Below are 27,957 nucleotides of genomic sequence, written 5' to 3'. Positions count from 1 at the left end.
TTGGGGCTCAAAACCACGACCCTGAAATTCAGAGTCTCATGCTCTACCGACTGAGCGGTTCTGCATTAAAAGCTGTTTTAAACAGGAACACAGGAAGCTACTTTAAACTGAGTTACATCATCATTACATCTGTCTAGCTCCATATTGTCTACACTATATGGCAGCAACTCTCTCCAGGCTGCCCGGGATTAAGGCACTTGGAGACTTTGAGAGGACCCAATTTAATAGCATCATGATAAGTAAGACTTCGTCCTCATGTTTACCTATTCAATGGAAGTAGAACCTCGCTGAAAATTTAGCATTGATGAAAATATTGTTGATAAATTTGTAACTTTTAATAAGTTTACAAAAGTAAACGGAGCATTCAGAGGGGAATAATAGCTAAGTAAAATAATCCGTTTTCTAATAATAATAATAATTTGGCAAGAGATTATAATGAGGCCCTGGGATGCAAACCACTCGGCCCGTATGTAAATCCGGCACAGTCTCCAGACTGGGGGCATCTCAACCCCAGCCTCATGATGCCGGTGGGGTTGAACCGGGCGTCTTCTGCGTGCAAAGCAGATCCTAGTAAGGGCAGAGGATATTCAAAATCCCAACGGGATATTATGGGTTGCCTGGCCATTCTTGCAAAGCAAGTGCAGTTGCCGAGCACGCAAGAGCCGCGGCTTCGCTAACGTCCCAGCAGCAAGATGCAAGAAAATGAAGCTGTGGGCGTGGCTTGGAACGGTGGGCGTGGCTTGTGCCGGGAGGACGGCAACGTCATAGGCGCGCGCCGCTTCCCTGCTGATTTTGAGTTGCGAGAGGAAAAACAAGGGGGAAAGAGTCGCCTCCAGCCGGGCCACGTGGTTTTCTACCTGCAGAAGGTGTGTGTGCTCAGGGAAGGAGATGGTTGGGGGGGGGCTCCTGTTTCTCCCCCCTTCAATGGTATGGGAAGGGGTGGCTTTTGCTAAATATAGAACACTGGAAATGTTCTATATTTAGGAGCCACCTTTTGTGATTTAAAAGTGTTGTCAATATTGTGTAATCCGCCCTGGGACCTTAGGGTGAAGGGCGGGTTATTGCAATTATTAAAAGTCCCAGGTTCAGTATCTGCCTTTTTTAAAAAAACGGATCAGGTCGGACTTGGCTGGGACAGACTTTCTCGAGCTGAGACTCTTAAGGCAACCGCTGCCAGTCAGAGCTAGCGTGAGGAAGCTGCGGTGCTCCAGATGTTGCTGGACTCCAGTTCCCATCAGCCTCAGCCAGCATGGTCAGTGGCCGAGGGGAAAAGGAATTATAGCCCAGTAAGATCTGGAGGGTTGTCAGTTCCTCATTGCTTCTGGTGAACTATTTGTATCAGGCCACTTCCTGCTAGAGGTTGTGTGTAGGGCTGCCTCCCTTTTTTCCTTTTTACTGAGCTGATTCTGAGCTTGTTGACAAACACATCTAGCAGGTGCCACTTCCCCACTCAGCATGCTTGAGCTCTGTGAAGGAAAGGTGGGATATAAATGTAATAAACAAGAAACAAACAAACAGCTCTCAGTACTCCTGTGCTCAGTGGGGCTTACTCTCAAATAAGTCTATTTAGAATTGTGGCCTTCAGGTGACATCTGGAGTTGCATCGTTGATCATGGCGTGTTTATATCTCTCTCTTTAGCCCTGCTGTGTTGTACAGATGAAGCGAAAATCCAAATTGCACCAAGGAGAAAGGAGAGATGATCTGGGCTTTGCCTCTCTGCCAATCTGCAGATACCGGAAGAAATTAGTTGAGGCTGTTCGAGATAACTCATTTATTGTAGTGACGGGCGAAACAGGCAGTGGTAAAACCACCCAGCTTCCAAAATACTTATTTGAAGAAGGTAACCATATATTTTTCTATATGGTAAAAGCAGTGACTATATTTTCCTTTATTCCATTTTGGAATATGAATCCTATTAGCCCCAGGCAGCATGGCTGTGCCTCCTGGAACCAATGGGAGTTATAGAGCAAAATATATGGATTACACATGTCTCTCTGTCCAGAGGGGTCTGTGTCCTTTATCCAGACAATCCCAAATAAATTCATGAACTGCTGCTTTTTCTTTCTAAAAGGGTTGTTAATCCAGTCAGTCTCTTTCCTCTTCCTGTGCAACTTCATAAGTCCTTCTGCTCCCTTTTGTAGGTTTTGCCAAGCACGGGGCGATTGGCGTGACACAACCACGGCGAGTGGCTGCCATGTCCGTGGCTCAGAGGGTGGCGGAGGAGATGGACTGCCCTTTAGGGAGCATCGTGGGGTATCAGGTTCGCTTTGATGAATGTGTCTCAGAGGTACGAGTCTTATCAAACTTTATCTCTTATCCCCCGCCGCCTCTGAGTCAAAGGGGGAAGGAGCTCAAGGCAGAGGGATCAGGAAGCTGTTGTGAAGCTGTTGCAGTGTCTGTCCACTTCTTCAGATTCTGAGCTCCAAGTGTGTCCCTTTGCACTCAGTCTTGACCTTGGAGGGCTCCCTGTGTCTGGCTCTTCTTCAAGCCTCCTGTGTCTTTCACCCCCCTCCCCCATTTTCTCTCTCTTCTGATCTTTCTTCAGTGTCCTACCACCACTCCTCTGGGTCTGGGCCTTCTTCCTCTGTGGCTTCGCTAGGGGGTACCTTAACTGGAGCTTCCCACCACGCTTTGGCATCCAGCCAGGCACTGACAACAGTGTACATTGGTTGCTCTGCCCACATTTGCCTCTGGCCCCACACTCCACTGGCATGCGGTGCCCCCAGAAGGGATGTGGCCCTGGGGTTGAGAAAGGTTCTCCACATGTGCTCTAACCAAATGCCTGATCTTGAAACCGCACAGGATACTTCCATCCGATACATGACGGACGGCTGCTTCTTGCGGCAGATACTGGCAGATCCACATCTCACCAAATACAGCATTGTCATTCTTGATGAAGCTCACGAGCGGAGTCTGAGCACGGTGGGTAACTAAACCAGAATGGGCTTATAAAGAGATGCTCGCTTGGTTGCCTAGAAATCGCCTTCAGGGGAAGCAAGTGTACAGTTTGGGACACTGTGTACAGTTCTGGGTGCTTCACCTCCGAAAAAAGGACATTGTAGAGTTGGGAAAGGGCCTGAAAATGGCACCCAAAATGATCCAAGGGAGGGAGCAACTCCCCTAGGGAGAAAGGTGAAAGCATTTGGGGCTTTTTAGATTGGGGAAAAGGCCTTCATGATAGGTGTTTGCAAAATTATGCATGGAGAGTGTGGCTAGAGAAAAGTTTTTCTTCCGAACAGTAGTAGTAGTAGTAGTAGTAGTAATAATAATTTATTATTTATACCCCGCCTATCTGGCTGGGCTTCCCCAGCCACTCTGTGCAGCTTCCAACAAAATATTAAAATACAGTAATGCCTCAAACATTAAAAGCTTCCCTGAACAGGGCTGCCTTCAGATGTCTTCTAAAAGTCTGGTAGTTGTTGTTTTCTTTGACATCTGGTGGGAGGGTGTTCCACAGGGCAGGTGCCACCACCGAGAAGGCCCTCTGCCTGGTTCCTTGTAGAACTCGTGGACATCCAATGCAGATGAAAGATTCAGGATAGAGGAAAATAAATTGCTTCTTTACGTAGTGCTCAGTTAAACTGTGGAACTCGCTTCCCCAAGAGACAGTGATGTCCACCAGCTTGTACGGTTATAAAAGACGACTGGACAAATTCACGGAGGCAAAAGCTATCGGTGGCTACTAGCCACAATAGCTATGTTCTGCCTCTACGGCTGGAGGCAGCAGTGCTTCCAAATGCCACTTACTGGAGCCCACAGGAGGGGAGAGAGTGCTGTTGTGCTTGAATCATTCTGGAGGGTTCCCTGTGGGCAGCTGGTTGGCCACTGTGAGAAGAGGATACTGGACTAGATGGGCCATTGGCCTGACCCAACAGGCTGTGGGGTTTTGTTGTGTGTCTGGGTGGAAGGCTTGTAAGAGGGAAGACCCTGGGAATTTAATGATGACTAGATGCTTGGCTCCCCTCCCGCTTCCAGGATATCCTGTTTGGCCTGCTGAAGCAAATGTTTCAAGGGAAGAAGCCGCCGGAGAGAAAAAAGCCATTGAAAGTGGTGGTGATGTCGGCCACTCTGGACACGGACAAGTTCTCTGAATTCTTCAATCACTGCCCGGTGGTGGACATTCCTGGAAGGAACTATCCGGTGGAGGAGAGGTTCTGTGGTCTGGTGGGCCCGAGGGATGCTGACGGCTCTGCGTATCTTACAGAGGTACTTGCTGGTGGCATTGGGCAGGGCTGTGGCTCAGCGGTAAGCAACGCCGGCCTCGCTTGCAGAAAGGTCCTAAGTTCAGAGGGCCGCTGGCAGGCAGTGTAGAAAACCTTGGTATGGCTGTTTCCTGTGTTCAGTTCTGGTGAGGAAAGCACCTTTCCAATGCCTTAACAACCTCTGGCTGCTCCCACCTTGCTTGTTAATCTTTTCTGGAAGTGGATTAAAATCACATCTAACCATTTTCTTCATTATGGGCCTCTGGACTTCCAGCCAAGGTGGCGTCGAGAAAGGTCTTTCTTGGCCGAGCTCCGCAGGCTCTTTTAATGGTTTAACTGGGGTTTGTTTGTTTTTCTTCCTGTGTGATAGTGGTGGTGTTGGTTCAGCCGCTATCTAATTTATCAGGGGGCAAGGCCCTTTTTAGTGTTTTATTCTCTGGGGACCCAATAATTGTAAATCAGTTTCAAAGGGAGCTCAACAGCCGTTCTCAGTGTTTACCTATACAGGTTTTAATCTTCATTCTAAGGATTTTTAAAACCTTTTTTTTAAACCTTTTAAACTTTTCAGTGTTTTACCACTGCATTATGGTCCTCCACAGGATCACCAAGGAAAATGGCTAGACCTACAAAGGCTTTTTGGCATTCCCTGCGCTGACGTGGTATATCTAAAACACTATGATACCACTTTAAAGAGTCATGGCTTCTCCTAAAGAATTCTGGGAGTTGTAGTTTGCTAATGGTGCTGGGAGATGTTAGGAGGCTCTTTATGCCCCTCACAGAGCTACAATTCCCAGAGTTCTCTCTGAAGAGGGATTGGTTGTTAAACCACTCTGGGAACTTAATAAATAATGATAATAAATAAAATTGTAGCTCTATGCGGGGAGTAGGGGTTTCCTAACAACTCTCAGCACCCTTAACAAATTACAGCTCCCAAAATTATTTGGGGAAAGCTATAACTCTTGGGACGCGGGTGGCGCTGTGGTCTAAACCACAGAGCCTTGGGCTTGCCGATCAGAAGGTTGGCGGTTTGAATCCCAGCGATGGGGTGAGCTCCCGTTGCTCAGTCCCTTCTCCTGCCAACCTAGCAGTTCGAAAGCATGTCAAAGTGCAAGTAGATAAATAGGTACCGCTCCGGCGGGAAGGTAAATGGCGTTTCCGTGCGCTGCTTTGGTTCTCCAGAAGCGGCTTAGTCATGCTGGCCACATGACCCGGAAGCTGTATGCTGGCTCCCTCAGCCAGTAAAGCAAGATGAGCACCACAACCCCAGAGTTGTCCGCGACTGGACCTAATGGTCAGGGGTCCCTTTACCTTTACTTTTTATGACTCTTTTAAAGTGATACGATAGAGCTGTAGATGTGCGAATGTGGCCTTGGTGAATGCAGGATACATCCCAGGACGTCTGAAGTGTCAATGAATGAATTATTTCTCCTTCTCTTCTAAGTCATGATGGGGTGTGGCTGAAAAATAGAACTTGGGGTGGGGCTATGCAGATCAAGGGGTGGAGCTTATATGGCTAGGAACAGGTTCTGCATTCTCAGCAGCTCCTGTTGGGTCTGTGGGCTCCCCCAGACTGCTGGAGAGCATTTCTGAGCCTGTGAAGGAAGCAGGGGTTGCCACAGCCCAAAGTCTCAGGTGGCAAAGTGTAGTTTTCCCTACATTGGTTTTATAGCAGAGGAAGTCCATGAATACATGTGTGTGTGAAGGGAAATGGCTTCCAACGCTTTGCATGAAAAGGGGGATCTATTTTCAGCCAGTCCTAATCTTATTAATGTTGCTTGTTTCAGACTGTAAAAGTCACCTTGGATATCCACTTGAGCGGCTCAGCCGGAGACATCCTGGTTTTTCTAACAGGTGAGCATTTCCCATACAGAATAACCACTTTTGGTGGTGAAATTATTATTACGATATTAATAAAAACACACCTGGGTGCTAGCAGGCTCTCGTCTGACGTTGAGTGCGTTGGATTCTCTTGAGTGACCTGGGATTTGCACTCTGCAGCAGAGTATTATAATTTTATTATTTATATTATTGCGTTGTAGCCGACTTAGGTTTTTCTCGGAGTAGACTCATGGAAGCAGATTTCCCTCCATTAGTCAATCAGTTTCAATGAGTCTCCTCTTGAGATTGATTAGTGTGGAATACAGCCCATTATTTATTAGCATGCACAGCTTAATGCAGAAAAAGACTTAAAATAAGCAGCTTGCAACATGCAAAAAAAACCCAAATAAACCCCATTACACAGGCATTCAGATATAAACATCCATATTTAAAATACACAATTAAATTATTCTGTAAAAAACAGCACAGCAATTAAAACAGGTGACTCCAGGTTTGGGGGATCAAGGGGAGTGTCTGCTTAATCAAGTGCATCTTCAGAAGCCGGTGGGGTGCCAATGCATATGGAGAGCCTTGCGTTTCAGCAGTGAGTGTATATAATAGTAATAGTAGTAGTAGTAGTAATAATAATAATAATAAATTTATTTATACCCTGCCCATCTGGCTGGGTTTCCCCAGCCACTCTGGGCAGCTCCCAATTAAATATTAAAAACACAATACAGAATTAAACATTAAACTTCCCTAAACAGGGCTGCCTTCAGATGTCTTTTAAAAGTAGGATACAGTGGTACCTCGGGTTACAGGCACTTCAGGTTACAGACTCCGTTAACCCAGAAATAGTACCTTGGGTTAAGAACTTTGCTTCAGGATGAGAACAGAAATCGTGCTCCGGTGGTGCAGCAGCAGGAGGCTCCATTAGCTAAAGTGGTGCTTCAGGTTAAGAACAGTTTCTGGTTAAGAACAGACCTCTGGAACGAATTAAGTACTTAACCCAAGGTACCACTGTAGTTGCTTTTTTCCTTGACATCTGATAGGGCGTTCCACAGGGCGGGCACCACTACCGAGAAGGCCTTCTGCCTGGTTCCCTGTAGCTCCAAATGCAGAGCAGAATCTGGCTAAAGCTGGACAGTTTTTTAGAAAACAGGCTTGCAATTTGGGAGCCTTCCCTCTGCCCCCCCCCAAGACTTCCTTGTTTCTTTTTTTGTTTTTAGGCCAGTCCGAGATTGAGAAAACCTGTGAGTTGCTTTTCCAAAAGGCAGAGTCTATCGATTACCAATTTGATGTAAGGGATCGCTCTGTTGAAGGCTTGCTCATATTGCCATTATATGGCTCCATGCCAACAGGTGAGTCTGAGTTCTGCTTTGTGAGAACCTCAACTTTCATTACAAACCGGCCAGCAAACCAACCAAGTTGCTAGTCCTTACGATTCGGAGCTGTCCAGGCAGTGCCTTGCTGAAACTCGGGTTGACTGGGCAAAAAGGCACAGCCTCATTTCTCCTCCCCATGACCCCGTTTGAAAAACTAATGACAGACGTCTGTTTCAAGGTCTCTACAACTCTTTTTTTTACCCCCAGATCAACAAAGGAGAATATTCCTCCCTCCTCCTCCAGGAATCCGAAAGTGTGTGGTGGCCACAAATATTGCCGCAACTTCTCTGACAATTGATGGAATCAGGTTAGCTGTTCAGGGTATTTTTTGACCAGGAGAATGAGGCAGAGGCCTGAGAACAGAGGGGTGGGTGACTTGGAATGGCCAAAATTAATACCGCCCCCTTGTGAGGTCACATGATTCTTCCTTCACCATTTTATTCACATAACAACCCTGTGAGGTAGGTTATTCTGAGAGACCATGACTGGCCCAAGTTCTCTCAGTGAAATTCATGGCTAAGTGAGGATTCAGACCCCTAGCCCAAGACTCTTAACAACTATACTACACTGGCTGTCACATTTTACGAATGTATGGGTTATAAATTGGCAAGTAAATAAATAAAGAGTTCCCAGGGAAGAGGGGTTGTTTGTTAAACCACTCTGGGATGGAGTCTCCTAACAACGCTTGGCATCCTCAACAAACTACAGCTCCCAGGATTCTTTGGGGGAAGAAGCCATGGCAGTTTAAAGGGGCAGGATACCGCTTTAGATGTATATGGCACAGATAGGTCCCTACTGCACAGAATTAAGAGTCGCTTCTGTTTCTCAGCTCGCCTCTGACTCCACCCACTAGTGACATGTGGCCCCACACCCAAAAGCAGGCCCACGAGGGAATGCGGGTTTCAGGCTGCAAAAGATGGCCCACTACTGGTTTAAGGGGCCAAAATTAGGTCTGCTGTGATGGTGGAATGCATGGATCACATTTGAGCTTCTCTTTAAGGTACGTGGTGGACAGCGGGTTTGTGAAGCAGTTAAACCACAACCCGAGAGTGGGCTTGGACACGCTGGAGGTTGTCCCCATTTCTAAGTAAGTTTGAGGTACTGTGGGGTTTGTCGTCCCCCCCCCCACATTTAGAGGAAACAGCATTTCTTATAGAACCTGTAATTTCTCCACAGGCTGCTACAACAAATAATAATTTGTTATAATTCTGCTCTTCAGCCAAAAGGAAGGCTCCCAGAGCCATCTTTTTTAAGATAGCCCCTGCCAGCAGGCTTACAATCTAAAAAGGCATGACACAAAAGGAAAATGGGCTGGGAGGGCGGAGGAAATAAGCAAATTCAGGTTCAGGTTTTGGGTTAGTAGTAACTATTATTATGGGATGTGGGTGGCGCTGTGGTCTAAACCACAGAGCCTCTTGGGCTTGCCCATCAGAAGGTTGGTGGTTTGAATCCCTGCAACGGGGTGAGCTCCCTTTGCTCGGTCCCAGCTCCTGCCAACCTAGCAGTTTGAAAGCATATTAAAGTGCAAGTAGATAAATAGGTACCGCTCCGGCGGGAAGGTAAACGGTGTTTCCGTGTGCTGCTCTGGTTCGCCAGAAGCAGCTTAGCCATGCTGGCCACATGACCCGGAAGCTGTACGCCGGCTCCCTCAGCCAATAAAGCGAGATGAGCGCGCAACCCCAGAGTCGGCCACGACTGGACCTAATGGTCAGGGGTCTCTTTACCTTTACCTAACTATTATTATTATTACAAATATTATTGTATATTTGTATCTGTTATGTATTTTGGAAAGTTGTGGGTCTGCTAACTATGCATTTAGACACCCCTCTTAAGGTACCATGATCAAAATTTTCATGCAGTGGTAAAATTGCCAGCACATTTGCAAAGCTAAGCAGGGTGCGCGGTGGCTTCAAATTGGATGGGGAACCACATGTTGAGATTCCTGCATTGCAGGGCTTTGGACCAGATGACCCTCAGGGCTCCTCCAACTCTACAATTCTGTGATGCTTCCTGAAATCATGCAGTTGGTTTTTCTCTTAGTTCGGGTACCATTTTGAATCACAATGGCAGACTGAACCTTTCGAAACCGTGCTGATCTTAACCACTGATTTTACAACTGCCTTGATTTTTTAAAATGAGTTTTTTAGACTTCTCGAGCAATGCTGGATACATTGCTGCTAGTTGCTAATTTAACATCACACGTATAACTCTGTTCATTTGACCTGCATTCCATTTTATCCTGGCTTTGTAGAATTTCGGAAGGGAGCTCAGAGGTCATGCAATCCAACCCTCTGGTCAGTGGCAGGAATCTTGCAACTGCTGAGCCTCTGTCAGACACCTGCCCACCCTTTGCTTAAAACCCTCGGCCAAGGAGGGGACCCTGCTGTTTTACATCAGGGGTCAGCAAACTTTTTCAGCAGGGGGCTTGTCCACTGTCCCTCAGACCTTGTGGTGAGACAGACTATATATTTTTTGGGGGAGGGAATGAACGAATTCCTATGCCCACAAATAACCCAGAGATGCATTCTAAATAAAAGCACACATTCTACTCATGTAAAAACATGCTAATTCCTGAACTGTCCATGGGCCGGATTTAGAAGGCAATTGGGCAGGATCCGGCCCCCGGGCCTTAGTTTGCCTACCCATGTTTTACACGGAAAGGGAACCCTGTTGTTTTCTCTCTTTCCAAATTCTGTTCTTTGAAGTAGTGTGGGGCTGTGCGTTAAAGGTAAAGGGACCCCTGACCCAGTCCAGTCATGGCCGACTCTTGAGTTGCGGCCCTCATCTCGCTTTGTTGGCTGAGGGAGCCGGCGTACAGCTTCCAGGTCATGTGGCCAGCATGACTAGGCTGCTTCTGGGAAACCAGAGCAGCACACGGAAACGCAATTTACCTTCCCGCCGGAGCGGTACCTATTTATCTAGTTGCACTTTGACGTGCTTTCGAACTGCTAGGTTGGCAGGAGCAGGGACCGAGCAACAGGAGCTCACCCCATCGCGGGGATTCGAACCGCCAACCTTCTGATTGGCAAGTCCTAGGCTCAGTGGTTTAACCCACAGCACCACCTGCGTCCCTTGGCTGTGCATTAACTGTAGTCAAAATAATAATTTTCTGTTGCTGCCAAGAGGCCCCCTGTGCTGAGCTTAAAACTTGAGAAGGCCTGTGGGGAAGGACGCGGCCTTTCACATATTTGAAGCCTAAGTTATTTAGTTAGCCGCCAATATATTGATAATTGTTAGTTAATGATCCTCTTTTCAGGAGCGAAGCGTTGCAGCGAGCTGGCCGAGCCGGACGGACATCTTCTGGGAAGTGCTACCGGGTGTACAGCAAGGAATTCTGGGAGCAGTGTATGCCCGACCACATGGTTCCAGAGATCAGGCGAACCAGCTTGACGTCTGTCGTCCTGACCTTGAAGTGCCTTGCTATCCACGATGTCATCAGGTGCCCATCCTGCCCAACGAGCTAAACGGGGAGTCACGGGGGTGGGGAAGGGAAGAGGGTTGGCGATCTTGTTGCTTCACTTCTTTTTAAGGAATCCCGCAACCTCTGGTGACACGATTCCCCCCATTTTCTGTTTAGGTTTCCTTATTTGGATCGCCCGGAAGAGAGACGTATTCTGGAAGCTCTTAAGGAGCTTTATCAATGCAGCGCTATTGACCGGTAAGTTTAAGCACCTGTGTACACACTGTACATTTATTTTCCCTGTAATTTTCATAAATTATGTTTACCTCCCATGCACCTAACAAATCAGCAAAAACAAGAGATTGCCGGTTTTTACTCTCCATTGACACATGGAACTTTTACTGGGACATCTCATATTATAGCCATCCACGGATATTTTCTTCTTCTTTTTGAAAAAAAACTACTAAGCTCTTATTCCCTGTCTTGCTTGAAATTAAGAATCAATAAAAATATTTATCTGTTGGGAGCCGCCCAGAGTGGCTGGGGAAACCCAGCCAGATGGGCGGGGTATAAATAATTATTATTATTATTATTATTATTATTATTAAACAACAGCAGATTAAAGCAGAGCATATTTTGTACAGGGGCCACCTGGATGGTGCAATAGCAACTGTGAAGTCTGCCTCTGCCACCCAGGAAGCCTCTGGGCACCCCCACCCTGCTCAAGTGTCCCTTTAGTTGTGGGGTGGTGAGTGTGGTTACTTTTTTCTCTCTTTTGAATAGTTCATAGAGCTGAAGGAGGAAGTTGGAAGAGTGACTCTTTCCCACTTCCTCTTTCAGCTCCAATGCACTTTTCACAGCTCGGTTTCATTTTGCTGAATCTGACTGTTACCCAGATCTCTTGGTGAAGCAAATTGTGTGTGTTGGGATGCGGGTGGGCTGATCTGGAGGAGTGGGGGGGGGGAATGGCCAGAGGGAGTGGTAAAGGTAAAGGGACCCCTGACCATTAGGTCCAGTCGTGACCGACTCTGGGGTTGTGTTCAGAAGATTTATTGCTTTATTGTCCATCTACGCTTCCGCTGCGAGCTTCTGGTTTCCAGCGTCTGCCAGCTTCTGTTTTCAGCGTAGCTCCGGAGAAAGCAATTAAGCAGATGCACAGCAAAATCTCATGTGTGAGAAGCACAGCAAATCAGTCCAAACGGCTTCTTCTAATCTAAAAGCTTTTATTTACATGCCAAACAGTCAAATACTCCACCAGAGAATTCAGACATCTTTCTCGGCTGAAAGCCGCACTCCAACTCAAAAACGAAAGCACTCTTTCACAGCATAACAAGCTGTGACGTAACGTCCTGGCTTACTTCCTTTGTAAGCCCTTCCCCTCAAGCTCGAGACATAGAAGGTTAACCCTTCACTACACCCAACACCCCCTCTTGTCTTGCGCCTGAGGGGGAATATTGACCCTTGGTCACCCCAAACCCAGACTTTCGCAAAACTCCCCATGTCTTTGGAAGGTGAGTGGCTTTGTGAACCCATCAGCGAGGTTCTTGGCGGAGGGACAGTACTTCAACGCAACTAACCCCTCCTGAACACTCTGACACATTCTGAAAGCGAATGTCTAGGTGTTTGGTCCTGGCCTTGAATTGACCCGTCTCGGCCAAACGAAGGCATGGCTGATTGTCTTCGAAGACAAGTATCGGCAGACAATTTTCTCCACAGAGTTCCTTGACCAAACAAGTATAGAACTCTACCTCTCTGCACACCTCTGAAAGAGCACTGAACTCAGCTTCAGTGGATGAGAGCACTATAAGACTCTGCTTCTTGGACCTCCATCCAACTACTGAGTTCCCAAACTTCACTAGACCAGACACGGACTTGCGATCCTGAGGATTAGCCCAGTCCGAGTCCACAAAACAAGTCAGTTTGACTTCACCTTGCGCTGGCAACCTAAGACAAAAGTCTTTGGTTTCCTGCAAATACCTCAGAACCCTCTTGATGCCATTCCAGGCTTGCAATCTCCACAGGTTGCGGCGCTCATCTCGCTTTACTGGCCGAGGAAGCCGGCGTACAGCTTCCGGGTCATGTGGCCACATGACTAAGCCGCTTCTGGCGAACCAGAGCAGCGCACAGAAACGCCGTTTACCTTCCCCCGGAGCAGTACCTATTTATCTACTTGCACTTTGACGTGCTTTTGAACTGCTAGGTTGGCAGGAGCAGGGACTGAGCAACGGGAGCTCACCCCATCGCGGGGATTCGAACCGCTGACCTTCTGATTGGCAAGTCCTAGGCTCTGTGGTTTAACCCACAGCGCCACCCGCGTCCCTCGAGGGAGTGGTACACTTGCTCAAAAATACAAATGTGCTCTCAGGCCTAAAAAGGTAGGAGGCCCCGATATATGTGTCTGCTTCCAGACTGGGGGTTGCAACTCAGTAGTAGAGTAAATAAATAAAATTACGATTGGGGCAGAAGTGGGCGGAGCCTTGACTTCTCTGATGTCATGTTGCTACTTTATGCAGTGGGTCACGTGACGGCTCTGATGTCACTTTGTGGAATGGGATCACATGCTTAGGGCTTAATGTTTGGCTAACAGAAGGATAACCAGATTTCCAGATTAACCCTCATTCCTTTTTCCCTGCCACCCATCTTCTCTCTCGCCACAAAAATTAGGAGAGGCTACGTGACCAAACTGGGGGAGTTCATGGTGCGCTTCCCCCTGCCTCCGAACCTGACTTGTGCTGTCATAAAGGCTGCCTCTCTAGGCTGCGAAGACTTGATGCTTCCAATCGCAGCCATGCTGTCAGTGGAAAAAGTGTTCATTCGACCAGGTAGGACGGGAGAAGGGGTGGCCGCAGTTGGCAGCTGTGGAGCCAGAGAACACACATTTCCTCCCCTGAAGACTGTCCTTTTAGGGTAGGATCATTCCTTGCGGAGGCCTTAGCTGAGGTTGTTGTGCTCTGGATCGTGATGATGATAGGTTTGTGCATCTAGGTAACCCACATCATTTTGCATCAAGAAAACGTGACTTCTATCTAGCCTTGCAAATTTAAAATTTTTCAAAGGCACCCTCCTAATAGCGAACTTGTGTATTGGGTGCCAACAGCAGTTGAGAACAAGAGGGTTTCTCAAGAGACCATATAGCACCGGTCCTGAAAGACCTACATTGGATCCCAGTATGTTTCCGAACACAATTCAAAGTGTTGGTGCTAAGCTCTGAAGCCCTAAATGACCTCGGTTCAGTATACCTGAAGGAGCGTCTCCACCACTGTCACTCAGCCCGGACACTGAAGTCCAGCTCTGAGGGCCTTCTAGTGGTTCCCTCACTGCGAGAAGTGAAGCTATAGGGAACCAGGTGGAGGGCCTTCTCGGTGGTGGCGCTTGCCCTGTGGAATGCCCTCCCAGCAGATGTCAAGGAAATAAACAACTATCTGACTTTTAGAAGACACCTGAAGGCAGCCCTGTTTAGGGAAGTTTTTAATATTTGATGTTTGATTGCTTTATTCTTATTCTTATTATTAATTATCATAATCATTAATATTCTGTTGGGAGCCGCCTGGAGTGGCTGGAGAAGCCCAGCCAGATGGCTGGGGTATAAAGAAATAATTAACTAACTAACTAACTAACTAACTAACTAACTAACTAACTAACTAACTAATAATAGTGTGCTCAGGGAAATTCTTGGGATTATGGAAGTGCAAAAGGCTTTTATTAAAACAAAAGACAAGGAGCCCCCCCCCACCCCAAAATCCTAGCCCAATCTGAGCATGTTTAGCAGGCATGGAATGTTAAGTATCAGGTGGAGAAAGAAAACAGAAAAGGGGTGTGAGAGTGGAAGGTCCTGCTTGAGTCAACAACACCCAATAGCTCAAGGTAGCATCCGTGTTTCCCTCCTTATTTAGTCCCCACAACAACCCTGTGAGGTAGGTTAGACTGAGAAGCCCTGAGGGAAATAGCTGTTTTCTGTGCTATGGCAGAGGCCTGTAAGGGCTGTGGAAATGAAAAAAATAGGCAAAGGGCTGGGCAGGGGAGTGATGCTTGAATAGGAATGATTGTTGCCAGGGGACAAAGGTCCTTTGATGGTCCTCCCCACATTCGCTGGTGGTGCCGGGTAATCTCTGTAACACATTAACTTTGGGTTTCTTTGGCTCAGCAGTCAAAAGCAGTGCATGCTAGTGGTGCCTTTGAAAAGGATCTGCTGCAGATGGGGGGCTACTTAATTATTTATCTGTGCCCACTTTAAAAAACCAAACTTGAAAACCTGCCCTGTGCCTCCACAGCTAGCCCCTTTCCCTAGCCACAAGCTGGGCTGTAGCAACTGAACAGTGACTGGGAAATCACTCTGTCTATGCCCAGAGGCACAGGTTTCCCCACTGCTAATTCACGTGACAGGTTCTGCTAAGCTTTTGTCTCGGACCTTTTTTGGATTAATAATAATAATAATAATAAAACACTTCCTGGGTTACTCAACCATTGTTTCCTGTTGCACCTGACCCAGGAAATGATGATAGAAGCCCGCAAGTACCCAAAAAGCATTAGACTGCACTGGAAAATTTGGAATAAAAGGAATTGATGCCCAACTTCATCCAACTTCTCAAATTCTCAAAGCTTTATTGGCATATAAACAAGGTTACAATAAGGTTCTGTACAATGAAATCAGCAAAATCTGCACCTAACACTCGTATTACACTCAGGAATCCTCACTGCGTGCTGCAGAAACCTGGCTGCCATCTCAATCTTATTCCCATCCTGGATAAACATAAGAAAGACTACCTTACATTGGTCACCGTATTTCCTTAGGTGATCCTGAGGCTCAGAAAGAAGCTGAGCTGCAACACCAAGAGCTGTCTTTGCAAGCGGGAGGATGCAACGACTTTGCGACTCTCCTGAATGTCTTCGAACAGTGCAAAGCAAGGTACCCAAGACAGGGATTGGCTTCAAAATGGGCAGAATGTAAGATTGGTAGGAAGCAGGGATGTTTAGCCCCATTTCCAGGTCACCTTCTCCAAGCTGGTGCCTTCCAGGTGTTGTCAGACTACAACTCCCATCAGCCCCTGTCGGTGCGACTATTGGGTCCAGGACGATGGGTGTTGTAGTCCAGTGTTTCCCAACCTTGGGTCTCCAGCTGTTTTTGGACTACAACTCCCATCATCCCTTGCTAGCAAGACCAATGGTCAGGGATGATGGGAATTGTAGTCCAACAGCAGCTGGAGACCCAAGGTTGGGAAACACTGTTGTAGTCCATCAATATCTCGAAGAATTTTCTCTTGTGCCAGAATAGCAGATGGCCAGAGGGTTGTAAGTAGGGTTGAGTTCAAGGTTTCGGGGGGGTAGATATTAGGGGTGTGGGGCCTTTGCCCAACCTGGGGGCCACATTCCCTTCTGAGCAACATTGCAGGGGCCAGATGTCAGCAGTGGACAGGGCCAGAAGGAAAAGAGGGTGAAGGAACATGTGTTAATTTCCTTGCACATGTTATTACATCTTCTATCCAGGAAAACATCCTGGCACCTGGTAGGGAAGAGACTGCCAGTCAGTGTAGACAGTACTGAGCTAGATAAACTTGGCATAAGGCGGCTTCCTTTCTTATTAAACCAGCCTTTAATTGAGAACCTTGAGGACTCAAATCTAGCTTTTCAGAAAGCAGCTCCCCATGTTCCGTTTAAAACAACAGCTTTTGTTGATCTCGCTTATTTCCCTCTGGCTTAGCAAGTCCCCTTCGGCTTGGTGCCGGGATAACTGGGTCCACTGGAGAGCACTGAAGATGGCGTTCAGTGTGGAAGGACAGCTCTGGGAGATCACCAGCAAGCTGAAGCAGGTGGGTCTACCTTGGGCGGTGGGGGTCTTGGGATGGGGGTGGGGGGGCAGTGTCACTCAGGGGTCCTTGGGAGGTTTCCCCAAGGAGCTGCGCATAGTTAGAGCTGTGGAAGTCACTCCCACAATAGGCAGCGATGGCCCCCAACTTGGATGGCTTTAAGAGGGTTAGACAAATTCATGGAGGCTCTCAGCGGCCGCTGTCAGGATTCCTGCTTGCAGATTTCCCCTTGGCACAGTGAGAAGAGTGCGTTGGACCAGATGGGCGTTTGTTCTGATCCTGCACGACTCTTACGCTTCTTAAAGCTGTAATAAACAAAAATCTGCCCTTATTCCCTTAAGGGGGACACAAGGTTCTCCATCGGTCGGAGATAAGAACAGAGGCCAACCAGAGAACACTTAGAAGCAAAGCAGCTAGTAAGCCTGACCTTTATTGAACTGTTGCAATAGGGTGCCCCCTTCGCATGCAGAAGAAGGAGGAGGACCCTGAACCAAGGTGTGCCTGCCCTTATATATACATTTTAAATTGCCCGCCCTGGAGTCCAAGATCACCCCCAGAAACATCATACATACATCACAGAAGGGGCGGTCTACAGCAGAAATCTGAGTGTGTTGTTTACCTCGTGCCTGGCAGGGTACCTGTTAATGCTTACTTGATTGGATACCCTGGGGAGCCTGGCCATTCTTTTGTAATGATAAATACTTAGTTCCTGAGCCAGGTCACAGGCTCTCCCTATTCATACACAGACATACCCTTAAGACAGGAATGAATTTGTGAAGGAAAAGACAATGGGGAGGCTTTTCCATTTTCCTTGACCTTGCAGAGAAATCATTTGGTCATTTTGGGAGTCAAAATGGTTTCAGGGCTGTTTTCCTGTGCTGCTTCAGACATGTGGTGTTTATATATTTATGTACGTGTTTGCTTGGTACATTTATGAACGTTTATTATATATATATGAGACCTTAAATTTTTTATTTCAAAGCTCATGCTTGGCACCCTTCCCTGACATAATAAACTCCTGATTGTCTTTGGTTTTGCCTGCTGAAACAGTCATTCCAAAACACAAATTTACTGTTTCACACACCAGAGATTTCAGAGCTGTCGTTTAGGTTCCCCGCTCCGGACTTTCAAGAGCTGCTAATGCAAGCCTCATTGAACTTAGACCTTATTATTTTATTTTACTATCTCTTGTAATTTTTACTTACTGTCAAAATTGGCCCATGGAGGGCGGACTGAGGAATCTGGCTGGCACTAGCTTGCAGTTACCTGGTTTGGGTATACTAAGCCCTGCACAGTTTGAGGTCAGAATACCCGCAAGATTGTCTCGTCCCCTTATATGCCCTGTCGATGACTGCGCTCCGCAGGTGAGGGCCTCCTGAAAATACCATCCCATCAGGAGATTCACTCTGCACAAAATATAAAGCAGGCCTTTGGTGTTCTTGTAGAATTTCCTCCCCTTTAAATATTAGACAGACGCCATCTCTGTTGTCTTTTTGGTGCCAGCTGAAGACTTTCCGCTTCCAACAAGGCTTTTAAGCAGAGATCTTTCCCAGTCTGCATGTGCCTTGGAATTGTTTGGGGGATGTTTTAAAGATGGCTTAGCTTTCTTGTGGGTTTGCCACCTGGGATGCCTTTGGGTGGAAGGGGGGGGATATAAACTTCCTAAATAAATAAATAAAAATAAATAATAGAGGATTGACCTGGAACAAGTGTAGCAAACGTGGCACCCTCCAGCTGCTGATGGACTACAGCTCCCATGATCCCTGGCGGTTGGCCAGGCTGGCTGGGGCTGATGGGAGTTGGAGGACTCCATGTTGGCTCACCATGGAGTAGAAAGACCTTCCATTGGATTGAGTAAGGCAGTTTTTGGTTCTCTCTCTCTCTCTCTCTCTCTCTCTCTCTCTGTCTGTCTTTAGCTGCCAGACTTTCCAAGAGAGCATTTTGACGGCTCCAGGAATGAAATCCTGAGAAGATGTCTCTGTGCAGGTTATTTTGCCAATATTGCCAGGAGGTAAGGAGTTCAACAATCAATCTCATTACGGTCAATTACCAATATCCAGAAATAAATTGTGTACTGCAGAAAATAATAGCAAGCAGAACTATAGCCATAATATTACCAATAACTGTATAGTACTGTAGGATGCCAGGCATGGAAAACGAGATTTTAAGTTTGCTGAAATTAGTCCCTGTTGAAATTTGCACGCAGCTGCGCAATGTTTCACTCCCCCTGGGTACGTTCTTATCCGAAAGGAGCAAAAAAGTAGGAAATGCTCATGATCATCTTGGGAATTTCCGTAAAAGAGGATTTTCAGTAAAAATCTTACCTGTGTCATGATAAAAAGAACGACACACAAGGACATGAGTTACCATTTCTGCCTCTCTAGATTCACAAGGACATTTACATTAATGGGGAAAAGGAGTGGCGCTGTGGTCTAAACCACTGAGCCTCTCGGGCTTGCCGATCAGAAGGTCGGCATTTTGAATCTGTGCGATGGGGTGAGCTCCCATTGCTTTGTCCCAGCTCCTGAAGTTCGAAAGCATACCAGCGTGAGTAGATAAATAGGTGTCGCTGCGGCGGGAAGGTAAACGGCATTTCTGTGTGCTCTGGCACTCGCAAATGTGTTCCGTGCGCCAGAAGCGGTTTCATCATGCTGGCCACACGACTCAGAAAAGCTGTCTGTCAGCGGAGATGAGCGCTGTACCCCATAGTCGAATTTGACTGGACTTTAACCGTCTAGGGTTCCTTTACCTTATGTTGATGACCGGGAAGTTCTTGGGGAACCTCCCCTCCAGAACTGCTGATGGAAGGACATTTAAACATACCAGAGTAAAGGCTCTGTGATGTTTTTGAGTGGAGACCGTGTAAAGGGAGTTCACTGGTTTATAGGGCTGCAGTGCTCTGTCAATAAGCATGCTATCGGAGGTTAAAAGCTCATAGAATCGTAGAGTTGGAAGGGATCCTGAGGATCATCTAATCCACCCCCATGCAAAGCAAGAATATGCCGCTGTCCCATATGGGGATCGAACTGGCAACCTTGGCATGATCAGCACCACACTCTAACCAGCTGAGCATTGCAGCGGGTTGGACTAGATGATCCTCAGGGTCCCTTCATTTTGTAGTGTAAATAAAACAGACAGGACAATTATAACAGCAGATGGAAAATTAAAAGAGGGGAAAACAAAGCTACATAAAACATGTAGAATGAGCACAGTTGCGCAGGGGTTAAAATGGCAAAAGTCCCAAGACTATCGCCGTTATTGGATTGTCAAATAGTCAAGGAAACGCGATCGTCTCTTTCAGTGGGTGGTGTGGTACGGGCTGGTTTTTGGAAAGTCTGTGTCAACCTCTTCTTGCGTTTTTTGCCCTCAGATCCATAGGCAAGTCGTTCTGTACCATGGACGGCCACGGAAGCACCGTCTACATTCACCCTTCGTCCGCCGTAAGATCCCCCCTTCTGTTAATAATTGCTGGGGAGTGGGGGGATGGAATGGTTGAACCTTTCTTTAGATAAAGAAGAAAGCCCAGCCAAGCAGATTCTCTGCATTCCTGGCTTTATTTGATGGTATAGGTAAATAGTCTTTTTAAGAGAAAGGTCCCAGGTTCAGTCCCCAATTGCATCCCTGGGCAGGGCTGGGAATGTTTTCCTGCCCAAAACCCCCGGAGAGCCACTGCCAGTCAAGGGAGACAATACTGAGCTGGGTGGACCAGTGGTCTGATTTGGCACGAGGCAACTTACACCTTATAACCTGTATTTAAAATTGGGTTTTTTTCTTTTCCCCCCCCCTATTATGTTTTTACTGTAATTTTACTGTTGTTAGCTGCCCTGAGCCTGGCTCTGGCCGGGGAGGGCGGGGTATAAATTATTTAATAATAATAATAATAATAATAATAATAATAATAAGCTTTCCACTGAGTCAGACCTGACCGGCAGCAAACTCTCCAGGGTTTCAGACCAGGGGTCTCTTGCCCACCTAGCTTGGGGGCACCAGGGATTGAACCTGGCACCTTCTGCAGGCAAAGCAGGTGTTCTTCCACTGACCTATGGCAGTGTCGTTCATCATGCAGGCAGGGGTCCTGTGGCCAGACACACAGGGGTTACTTGATAGCTAGATGGATATAACAAGGATTTCCCTTAAGACAGGAAGTCGGGAAGCTGCCAGTGCGGTACATGCTTAACTCTGCAGTTTTTACTGGGGTGTACCTTTCTTTAAAGAGGGACGTGGGTGGTGCTGTGGGTTAAACCACAGAGCCTAGGACTTGCCGATCAGAAGGTCGGCGGTTTCAATCCCCGCAACGGGGTGAACTCCTGTTGCTCGGTCCCTGCTCCTGCCAACCTAGCAGTTCGAAAGCACCAAGTGCAAGCAGATAAATAGGTACTGCTCCGGCGGGAAGGTAAACGGCGTTTCCGTGCGCTGCTCTGGTTCGCCAGAAGCGGCTTAGTCATGCTGGCCACATGACCCGGAAGCTGGACGCCGGCTCCCTCGGCCAGTAAAGTAAGATGAGCGCCACAAGCCCAGAGTCGGCCACGACTGGCCCTAATGGTCAGGGGTCCCTTTACCTTTAATTTTCTTTAAGAACATGAGATGAGCCTGCAGGATCAGGCCAGTGGCCCATCTGTGCCAGCATCCTGTTCTCACAGTGGACAACCAGATGCCTTTGGGAAGGCCACAGGCAGGATCTGAGCAAAAGAGCAACTCTAACCCTCCTGTTTTTTCCATTGATAGCCTTGTCCACGATGAATTTGAACAATCCTCTACTTGAGCCATCCAAATTGGTGCTATCCTTGCCGTCCTACGTGAGCCAATTCCACTGTTTTAGTTAAATAATAATAATAATAATTTATTATTTATATCCTGCCCATCTGGCTGGGTTTCCCCAGCCATTCTGGGCAGCTCCCAACAAAATATTAAAATACAGTAGTCCATCAAACATTAAAGGCTTCCCTAAACAGGGCTGCCTTCAGATGTCTTCCAAAAGTCTGGTCGTTGTTGTTCTCTTTGACATCTGGTGGGAGGGCGTTCCACAGGGCAGGTGCCACCACCGAGAAAGCCCTCTGCCTGGTTCCCTGTAACTTCACTTCTCACAATGAGGGAACTGCCAGAAGGCCCTCGGAGCTGGACCTCAGTGTCCAGGTACAACGATGGGGGTGGGGACGCTCCTTCAGGTATGCGAAGAACTGCTTCCTATTGCCTTCCTGAAACGTCAGGCATTCAGATGGCCTTGTTTGGGTTCTGTTATTTTGTGAGAGGGAGAAAGACTTCCCTCAGAACTTGCTGCATTCCAGCTCCCATCAGCCCCAGCCAGTTGCGTCAGGGATCAGGAATGATGGGCAATATAGTTCAGGAGGAACTGGAGGCAGAGCATAGCCATCATAGCTAGTGGCCATCGATAGCCGTCTCCTTCCTGAAAGGAAGCTGCTCTTGTTCGAAGCATTTCTGATAACTTGGAAAGCACACATGTCTCCCACAGCTCCGTGATCAGGAAGCCCAGCTGGAATGGATCCTCTTCCATGATGTCCTCGTGACCTCCAAGGTTTATGTCAGGATGGTGTGTCCGGTCCGCTACGAGTGGGTTCAGGACCTGCTGCCCCGGCTGCACAAGATCGACGCTTACGAGCTGAGCAGCATGGCCCGGGAGGAGGTGACGGAGGAGGAGATGGCCAAATGGAGGAACAAGGAGGACCTCGAGAAGCGGAATGGTAAGCTCAGACAAGACCTCCTCTGTGGTGGCCCCAGGTGGTGGAGTGGAATGGTATCCTCTCCAAAGTTGCATCTGGTGCAATCGGTATCAGAGTATCTGGCTTGCAAGCAGAAGGCATGAGGTGGGGCCGGGGAGAGGCCTCTGATTGAAACTGCAGAGAGCAACTGCTAGTCAGTGTAGACATTAATGAGCTGGATGGACCAGGGTCTGACTCGGTATAAGTCCTGTGCCTTTCGATGATTGGTTACAATGCACCCTTTTAGTCAGACATTTGGCTGAGTGGCTCTTCTTCCTCCCATTGCAATGATGTTCTGTGATGCTGTTTTGTTTAAATCTTATTGGCTACTTCATGTATTTATTAGATAGATATCCCTTCCTTACAAAGGTGCCCAAAGCTGGCATTTTGGATTTTAATATTATAATAATAATAATAATAATAATAATAATAATAATAATAATAATTTTTATTTATACCCTGCCCTCCCCAGCCAAGGCTGGGCTCAGGGCGGCTAACAAGCAATAATAAAAACAAGTTGAATGATTACAACTTAAAAACAAGATTAAAATACAACATTAAAATATCGAAACATTAAAATATTAAAATGCAGCCTCATCACAGGAGGAGAAAGGAAAATGAAAAAAGAAAGAGGGGGAGGGAATCAAATTAGCTCCAAGCCAAAGGCTACGCAGAACAACTCTGTCTTACAGGCCCTGCGGAAAGAAATCAGATCCTGCAGGGCCCTGGTCTCATGAGGCAGAGCATTCCACCAGGCTGGAGCCAGTGTTGAAAAGGCCCTGGCTCTGGTTGAAGCCAATCTAACTTCCTTAGGGCTCGGGACCACTAGGGTGTTGCTATTTATGGACCTTGAGGCTCTCTGTGGGGCATACCGGAAGAGGCAGTCCCGTAGGTACGAGGGTCCTAGGCCGTGAAGGGCTTTAAAGGTCAAAACCAGCACTTTAAATCTGACCCTGTACTCCACCGGGAGCCAGTGCAGCTGGAAAAACACTGGGTGAATATGCTCCCATGGCAGAAACCCCGTGAGGCGCCTCATTGCAACATTCTGCACCCGCTGGAGTTTCTGGGACAGCTTCAAGGGCAGTGCCGCGTAGAGCGAATTACAGTAGTCAAGCCTGGAGGTGACCGTCGCATGGATCACTGTGGCCAGGTCGGGGAAACTGGATTGAATTTTGAAACTGGACTGGATAAACAATCTTTCATCTGTTGTGCCTGTGGTTTGTTGCATGGTTCACGGTAACCAAAGCTGGAGAGAAAGTTGTCCCCAGGCAGAAATAACCAATCACCCCTTTTCATTGGTAGTTTTATTTTATGATTTTAATTTGGGAAAGGCTGAAGTGCATGGACAGAGCATCTCCCAAAAGGGAATGTGACTCTTGGGCTGAGAAATGTTCTCTATCCCTGTTAGTTCTGCCTTGGCCTTATGATTATCAGCTTGTAGTAACAGACAGGCGTTTTTTTTCCACCGGTGTTGTGAAATGCCCTCCCTGCTGGCATATGAGTGGCCCTATCATTAATGGCATTAATGGCATTCCGCCGGATCATCAAAACACACCTGTTTAAGTGAGCTGCTGAATTTGTTGTTTTAATTTTTACTTTTTTTAACATATACAGTGAAAAGAATCATTTTTTAATTTAGGATGTTTTAATGTTATTGTGCAGTTTAATTATGGTGTGATTTTATAGTGGTAAACAGCACAGAAGCCATATTGGCACATAATCAGTATATAAATTTATAAATGATAGTAGCAGTAGCAATAATAATAATAATAATAATAATAATAATAGAAATCCTGCATTTTGCAATATTGACTTCTAGTGTGTGGTTTCCCCCTTTCCCTTTTAGAAAAAGCGACAGACAAATCTGCAAAGAACATGGAGAAGAGGAATGATAACCAATCGATAAGTGATGCTAGGGCACGGTTCTTAGAAAGGAAGCAGCAGAGAATGCAGGAATTAAATACCTCTTCCAAGGAAACAAGCTAACCTAGAAACTGCGGCTTACTTGAACTGGCAGCACTTCTCCGTCCCTGCCACCCACAATGTACACTTGTTTCACCTGAATTTTCACAGCTAGAGCTGGGGAATGGAGACGGTGGGAAGGTAGGACCCAGGGGAGCCCAAGCTGTCACCTGATACCTCGGGTGGGTGGAGCTACATCACTGTGTATATAAGGACCAGCTGCAAAGGGACAGCTCTAGTTAGAGAGTCCCAGCAGGTTGCCGTGGAGGCTGAGAGGATGCCATGTCTGCTCCTAGCTCAGAAAAGCCTGCAAGCGTGCTGTGGTGGTGGCCGTGTCATGGGCGAGACCCCTCTGAAGGTGTTGAGGCCAAATCTTTATCTTTTAAAGAGGCAACTACACTACAAACTACACTTCAAACAAGCCCCCAACTTCTCTTGTCTCTCCTACACAAACCTTCCTCTCTCATACAAAGACTCTCACACTTCCCTCTCTAATACGCCCTCCTCCTCTGTGTCTCTTTTGCGAGGACTTTCCGCCCTGCAAAAGCCACTTTACAGTTTTCCATATCAAAATTGATCAAACTGTTTGGCGTTGTTCTGCGATCAGAAGAGAAGGCCACTTGACAAAACCCTGGCGGGGAGCCACCTTTTAAAAACGAGTGCATTAAAAATATTTATGGTTCTTACCTATGCTGCTTCCAAGCACTGTTCATCTATTGGCTTGGAAAGGGGCCTATGACACTGCAACCTTTTTCTAAAAATGCACACTCACATTGGGTGAACTGTTCAAGCAAGAAGTTATAACGCATTTATTAAGCCTTTTAAAGAATATATTCATTGTGATATTGTATATACTGGTGTGTGTGTGTATTCTTGGTTGTAAAATATCCACCCCTTTTGTTGAATAAGAAATGTTTTTTGTACCTTTGTTATAAAGCTCTGACAGCTTAAATTGAGCTTTTTGAGTGTATCAGTCTTGGACGGATCTGCTTTTCCTCCTTTTGAGATGAGACCTTCAAGTTGAGTTAAAGATACTGGTCCTCATTGTCTCCCATTTTTCTGCAGGGTTACCTATAGCAAGGATGTGTGTTTCTGCAGCCTACCATTGTGATTAGTTTGTGTGGCCTTTCTAAGAACATAAGAAGAGGCTCTGCTAGATGAGCCCAGCATCCTTGGGGAAATGACGGGCTGTATTCCTTGCTGCACAATCTTCCAAGGGCCAGATGCCAGGGTTCTGCAGGGCCAGAAGCCAAAGTGGGTGGAGCAACAAATGCAAACTTTTGTACAATAGCAGGCCAGTTTCTTCAATCCTCCAGGCAAGGAAGAGCCATTGCCACAGTTCAGAAACATTCTAGCCAGGCAAGAACACTCAAGGAGGATGAAAAGCAGGGACTGGCCAGGAATGTGGCTTGGGGAGTCTCCCAAGGGCCAGAGAGAGAGATGTGGAGGACCACATTTGGCCCCCAGGCCCAGGGTTCTTCATCCCTGCTGCTCTATACTACCGTATATACGATGCACTTGGACGCGGGTGGCGTTGTGGGTTAAACCACAGAGCCTAGGGCTTTGCCAATCAGAAGGTCGGCGGTTCGAATCCCCGGGACGGGGTGAGCTCCCATTGCCCGGTCCCTGCTCCTGCCAACCTAGCAGTTCAAAAGCACGTCAAAGTGCAAGTAGATAAATAGGTACTGCTCTGGCGGGAAGGTAAACGGCGTTTCCGTGTGCTGCTCTGGTTCGCCAGAAGTGGCTTAGTCATGCTGGCCACATGACCTGGAAGCTGTACGCCGGCTCCCTTGGCCAATAAAGCGAGATGAGCGCCACAACCTGAGAGTCATCTGCAACTGGACCTAATGGTCAGGGGTCCCTTTACCTTTATGCACTATGCTCCTGTGAGGGGCGGGGTGTATGTGCGCTGCATTGGATAGGAGGGATTTGCAGAAATCAACACTGACCTCCATTGCACCTGCAGAGCAGCTTCTATTAGCCCAAAGCTACCATTGGACAGGACGCAGGTGGCGCTGTGGGTTAAAGCCTCAGCGCCTAGGACTTGCCGATCGAAAGGTCGGCGGTTCGAATCCCTGCGGCGGGGTGCGCTCCCGCTGCTCGGTCCCAGCGCCTGCCAACCTAGCAGTTCGAAAGCACCTCCGGGTGCAAGTAGATAAATAGGGACCGCTTACCAGCGGGAAGGTAAACAGTGTTTCCGTGTGCGGCTCTGGCTCGCCAGAGCAGCGATGTCACGCTGGCCACGTGACCCGGAAGTGTCTCCGGACAGTGCTGGCCCCTGGCCTCTTGAGTGAGATGGGCGCACAACCCCAGAGTCTGGCAAGACTGGCCCGTACGGGCAGGGGTACCTTTACCTTTACCTTTTACCATTGGACATCCTAACGAACACACCTGGAGGAGACTGGTTCATAAAGCTTCTGCCCGAATAAATTTATTTTTAAAAAATCCAGGCTGTAATGTTATTTATTTACTGAATTTGTGCCTGCTGCCTAGCTCTGGCATGTTCTCATTCGGTAGGAAACATCAGATGGGGGAGCCTTGAACCAAAGTGCCCCACATTGCAGCAGTTTGTTACAGCACAGGTCCACACTTGTAATGCTTAAACATTTGCAGCTTAGTAGTCGTGGTTCAATGTATCTATCTAATTGCACCCCCCCCCCCAAATCCCTGGTAAGTTCTTTGAAGGGGTTCATACAGTTTAGGAGATCTATGCGGGCTTTGCGGGGGGCGGGCGAGAACAGAGCAATTCCACCTCCCGGTTAATCTATTTTCATCCACAGTTTTCTATTTTTACAATGGCATGCCATTGGATTAAAGAAGATAATGCTACCATGGAAGTCTTTTGAGAAATGGCTCCCCTCTCACATTGCTAGTTTAGGAGCAATGCCTTGGAAGGCAACAGGAAGCCTCAAAAACATCCTAGGCCCAACCATGGGTGGGCAAAACCTTGGAAATTGCAATAGTCATTTCCTAATTGCCTGGAGTCAAGGTGTATCTCTTTCAGCTAATTGGGTGGCTGACATTTACAAAATGGGACAAATCCTAGGGAGGGGAGAATTTTGTGTGCTTCACATTGTAACACCTACCCACCTGATTTCCATTCCCTGAACCAAATAGGTGAACAGTTTCGTTCTAGATCTCCTCTTCTTTTAATTTTGCAATTCATTCCCCCCCCAAATCATACCTATATTAGGGGGAAAGTGCACCCTCAAATGCTTCATGTTAGTGAAAAAACTCCCCAAAATGCATTATATTAGCGAAAATTCATTGCAAGGTAATGTATGTAATAGGGTTTCCCCCCGCAAATTTAAGAAGAATACAGCCCAAAGTGGGATAGCAATGGGGTGAACTTAATTCACAGCTGGAAAAATTTGAAAAACAGAAAGTAAAATTGGTAGAACTTCGAGGTGCAGGTAGGTCAGAGCTTGTATAGCTCATTTACAAAAAGGTCAATTTGCATTTGTTGCTCCACCCATTAGTGCCATGTGGCCCCCACAAGAAAATGTGGCCCTCGGGCTGAATATTCTCTCCTTGTTTCATACATGATATATTTACTTAACATTGTTCATTTTTTTAAAGATTAATTTTTATATACATTTTTACAACGTAGCCTGCCCAGAGACCTATTCTGATATAGCTGACAGTTGATTTTATTAAGTATTTGCACA

At 47.1% G+C, this 27,957-nt stretch overlaps 1 protein-coding gene across 2 annotated transcripts; it reads left to right on the top strand.

Moving 5' to 3' along the window:
• Positions 1 to 764: 764 nt before the first annotated feature.
• On the top strand, positions 765 to 25,245 carry DHX40 (DEAH-box helicase 40). Of its 2 annotated transcripts, XM_083715144.1 has the most exons (18): positions 778 to 866; positions 1,640 to 1,841; positions 2,143 to 2,288; positions 2,804 to 2,923; positions 3,977 to 4,207; positions 5,988 to 6,054; positions 7,251 to 7,382; positions 7,614 to 7,713; positions 8,407 to 8,493; positions 10,663 to 10,845; positions 10,984 to 11,064; positions 13,471 to 13,628; positions 15,598 to 15,712; positions 16,505 to 16,613; positions 18,527 to 18,621; positions 19,981 to 20,050; positions 22,081 to 22,309; positions 24,174 to 25,245. In XM_083715144.1, exons 2-18 carry the CDS (start codon positions 1,658 to 1,660, stop codon positions 24,311 to 24,313), a joined length of 2,247 nt encoding a protein of 748 aa, XP_083571270.1. In that variant the 5' UTR covers positions 778 to 866; positions 1,640 to 1,657; the 3' UTR covers positions 24,314 to 25,245. The 2 variants fall into 2 exon arrangements, with proteins under 2 accessions (XP_083571269.1, XP_083571270.1); XM_083715143.1 differs by lacking the exon at positions 22,081 to 22,309 and having other exon boundaries at positions 765 to 866.
• Positions 25,246 to 27,957: the final 2,712 nt, after the last annotated feature.

Source organism: Podarcis gaigeae, assembly GCF_964106915.1.
Source record: "Podarcis gaigeae genome assembly, chromosome: 15".
Lineage (NCBI taxonomy): Eukaryota > Metazoa > Chordata > Lepidosauria > Squamata > Lacertidae > Podarcis > Podarcis gaigeae.
Note: the sequence above shows the minus strand (reverse complement) of the source record. Positions and strands in the feature narration are given on the sequence as shown.

What these genes read in the sequence shown, in the direction of transcription:
- DHX40 (XM_083715144.1), top strand. Translation starts at nt 1,658, where the DNA reads ATGAAGCGAAAATCCAAATTGCACCAAGGAGAAAGGAGAGATGATCTG. An exon ending in CAATGCAGCGCTATTGACCG is followed by an intron (nt 11,065 to 13,470) that starts GTAAGTTTAAGC and finishes CACAAAAATTAG; the next exon opens with GAGAGGCTACGTGACCAAAC. An exon ending in AAAAGTGTTCATTCGACCAG is followed by an intron (nt 13,629 to 15,597) that starts GTAGGACGGGAG and finishes GTATTTCCTTAG; the next exon opens with GTGATCCTGAGGCTCAGAAA.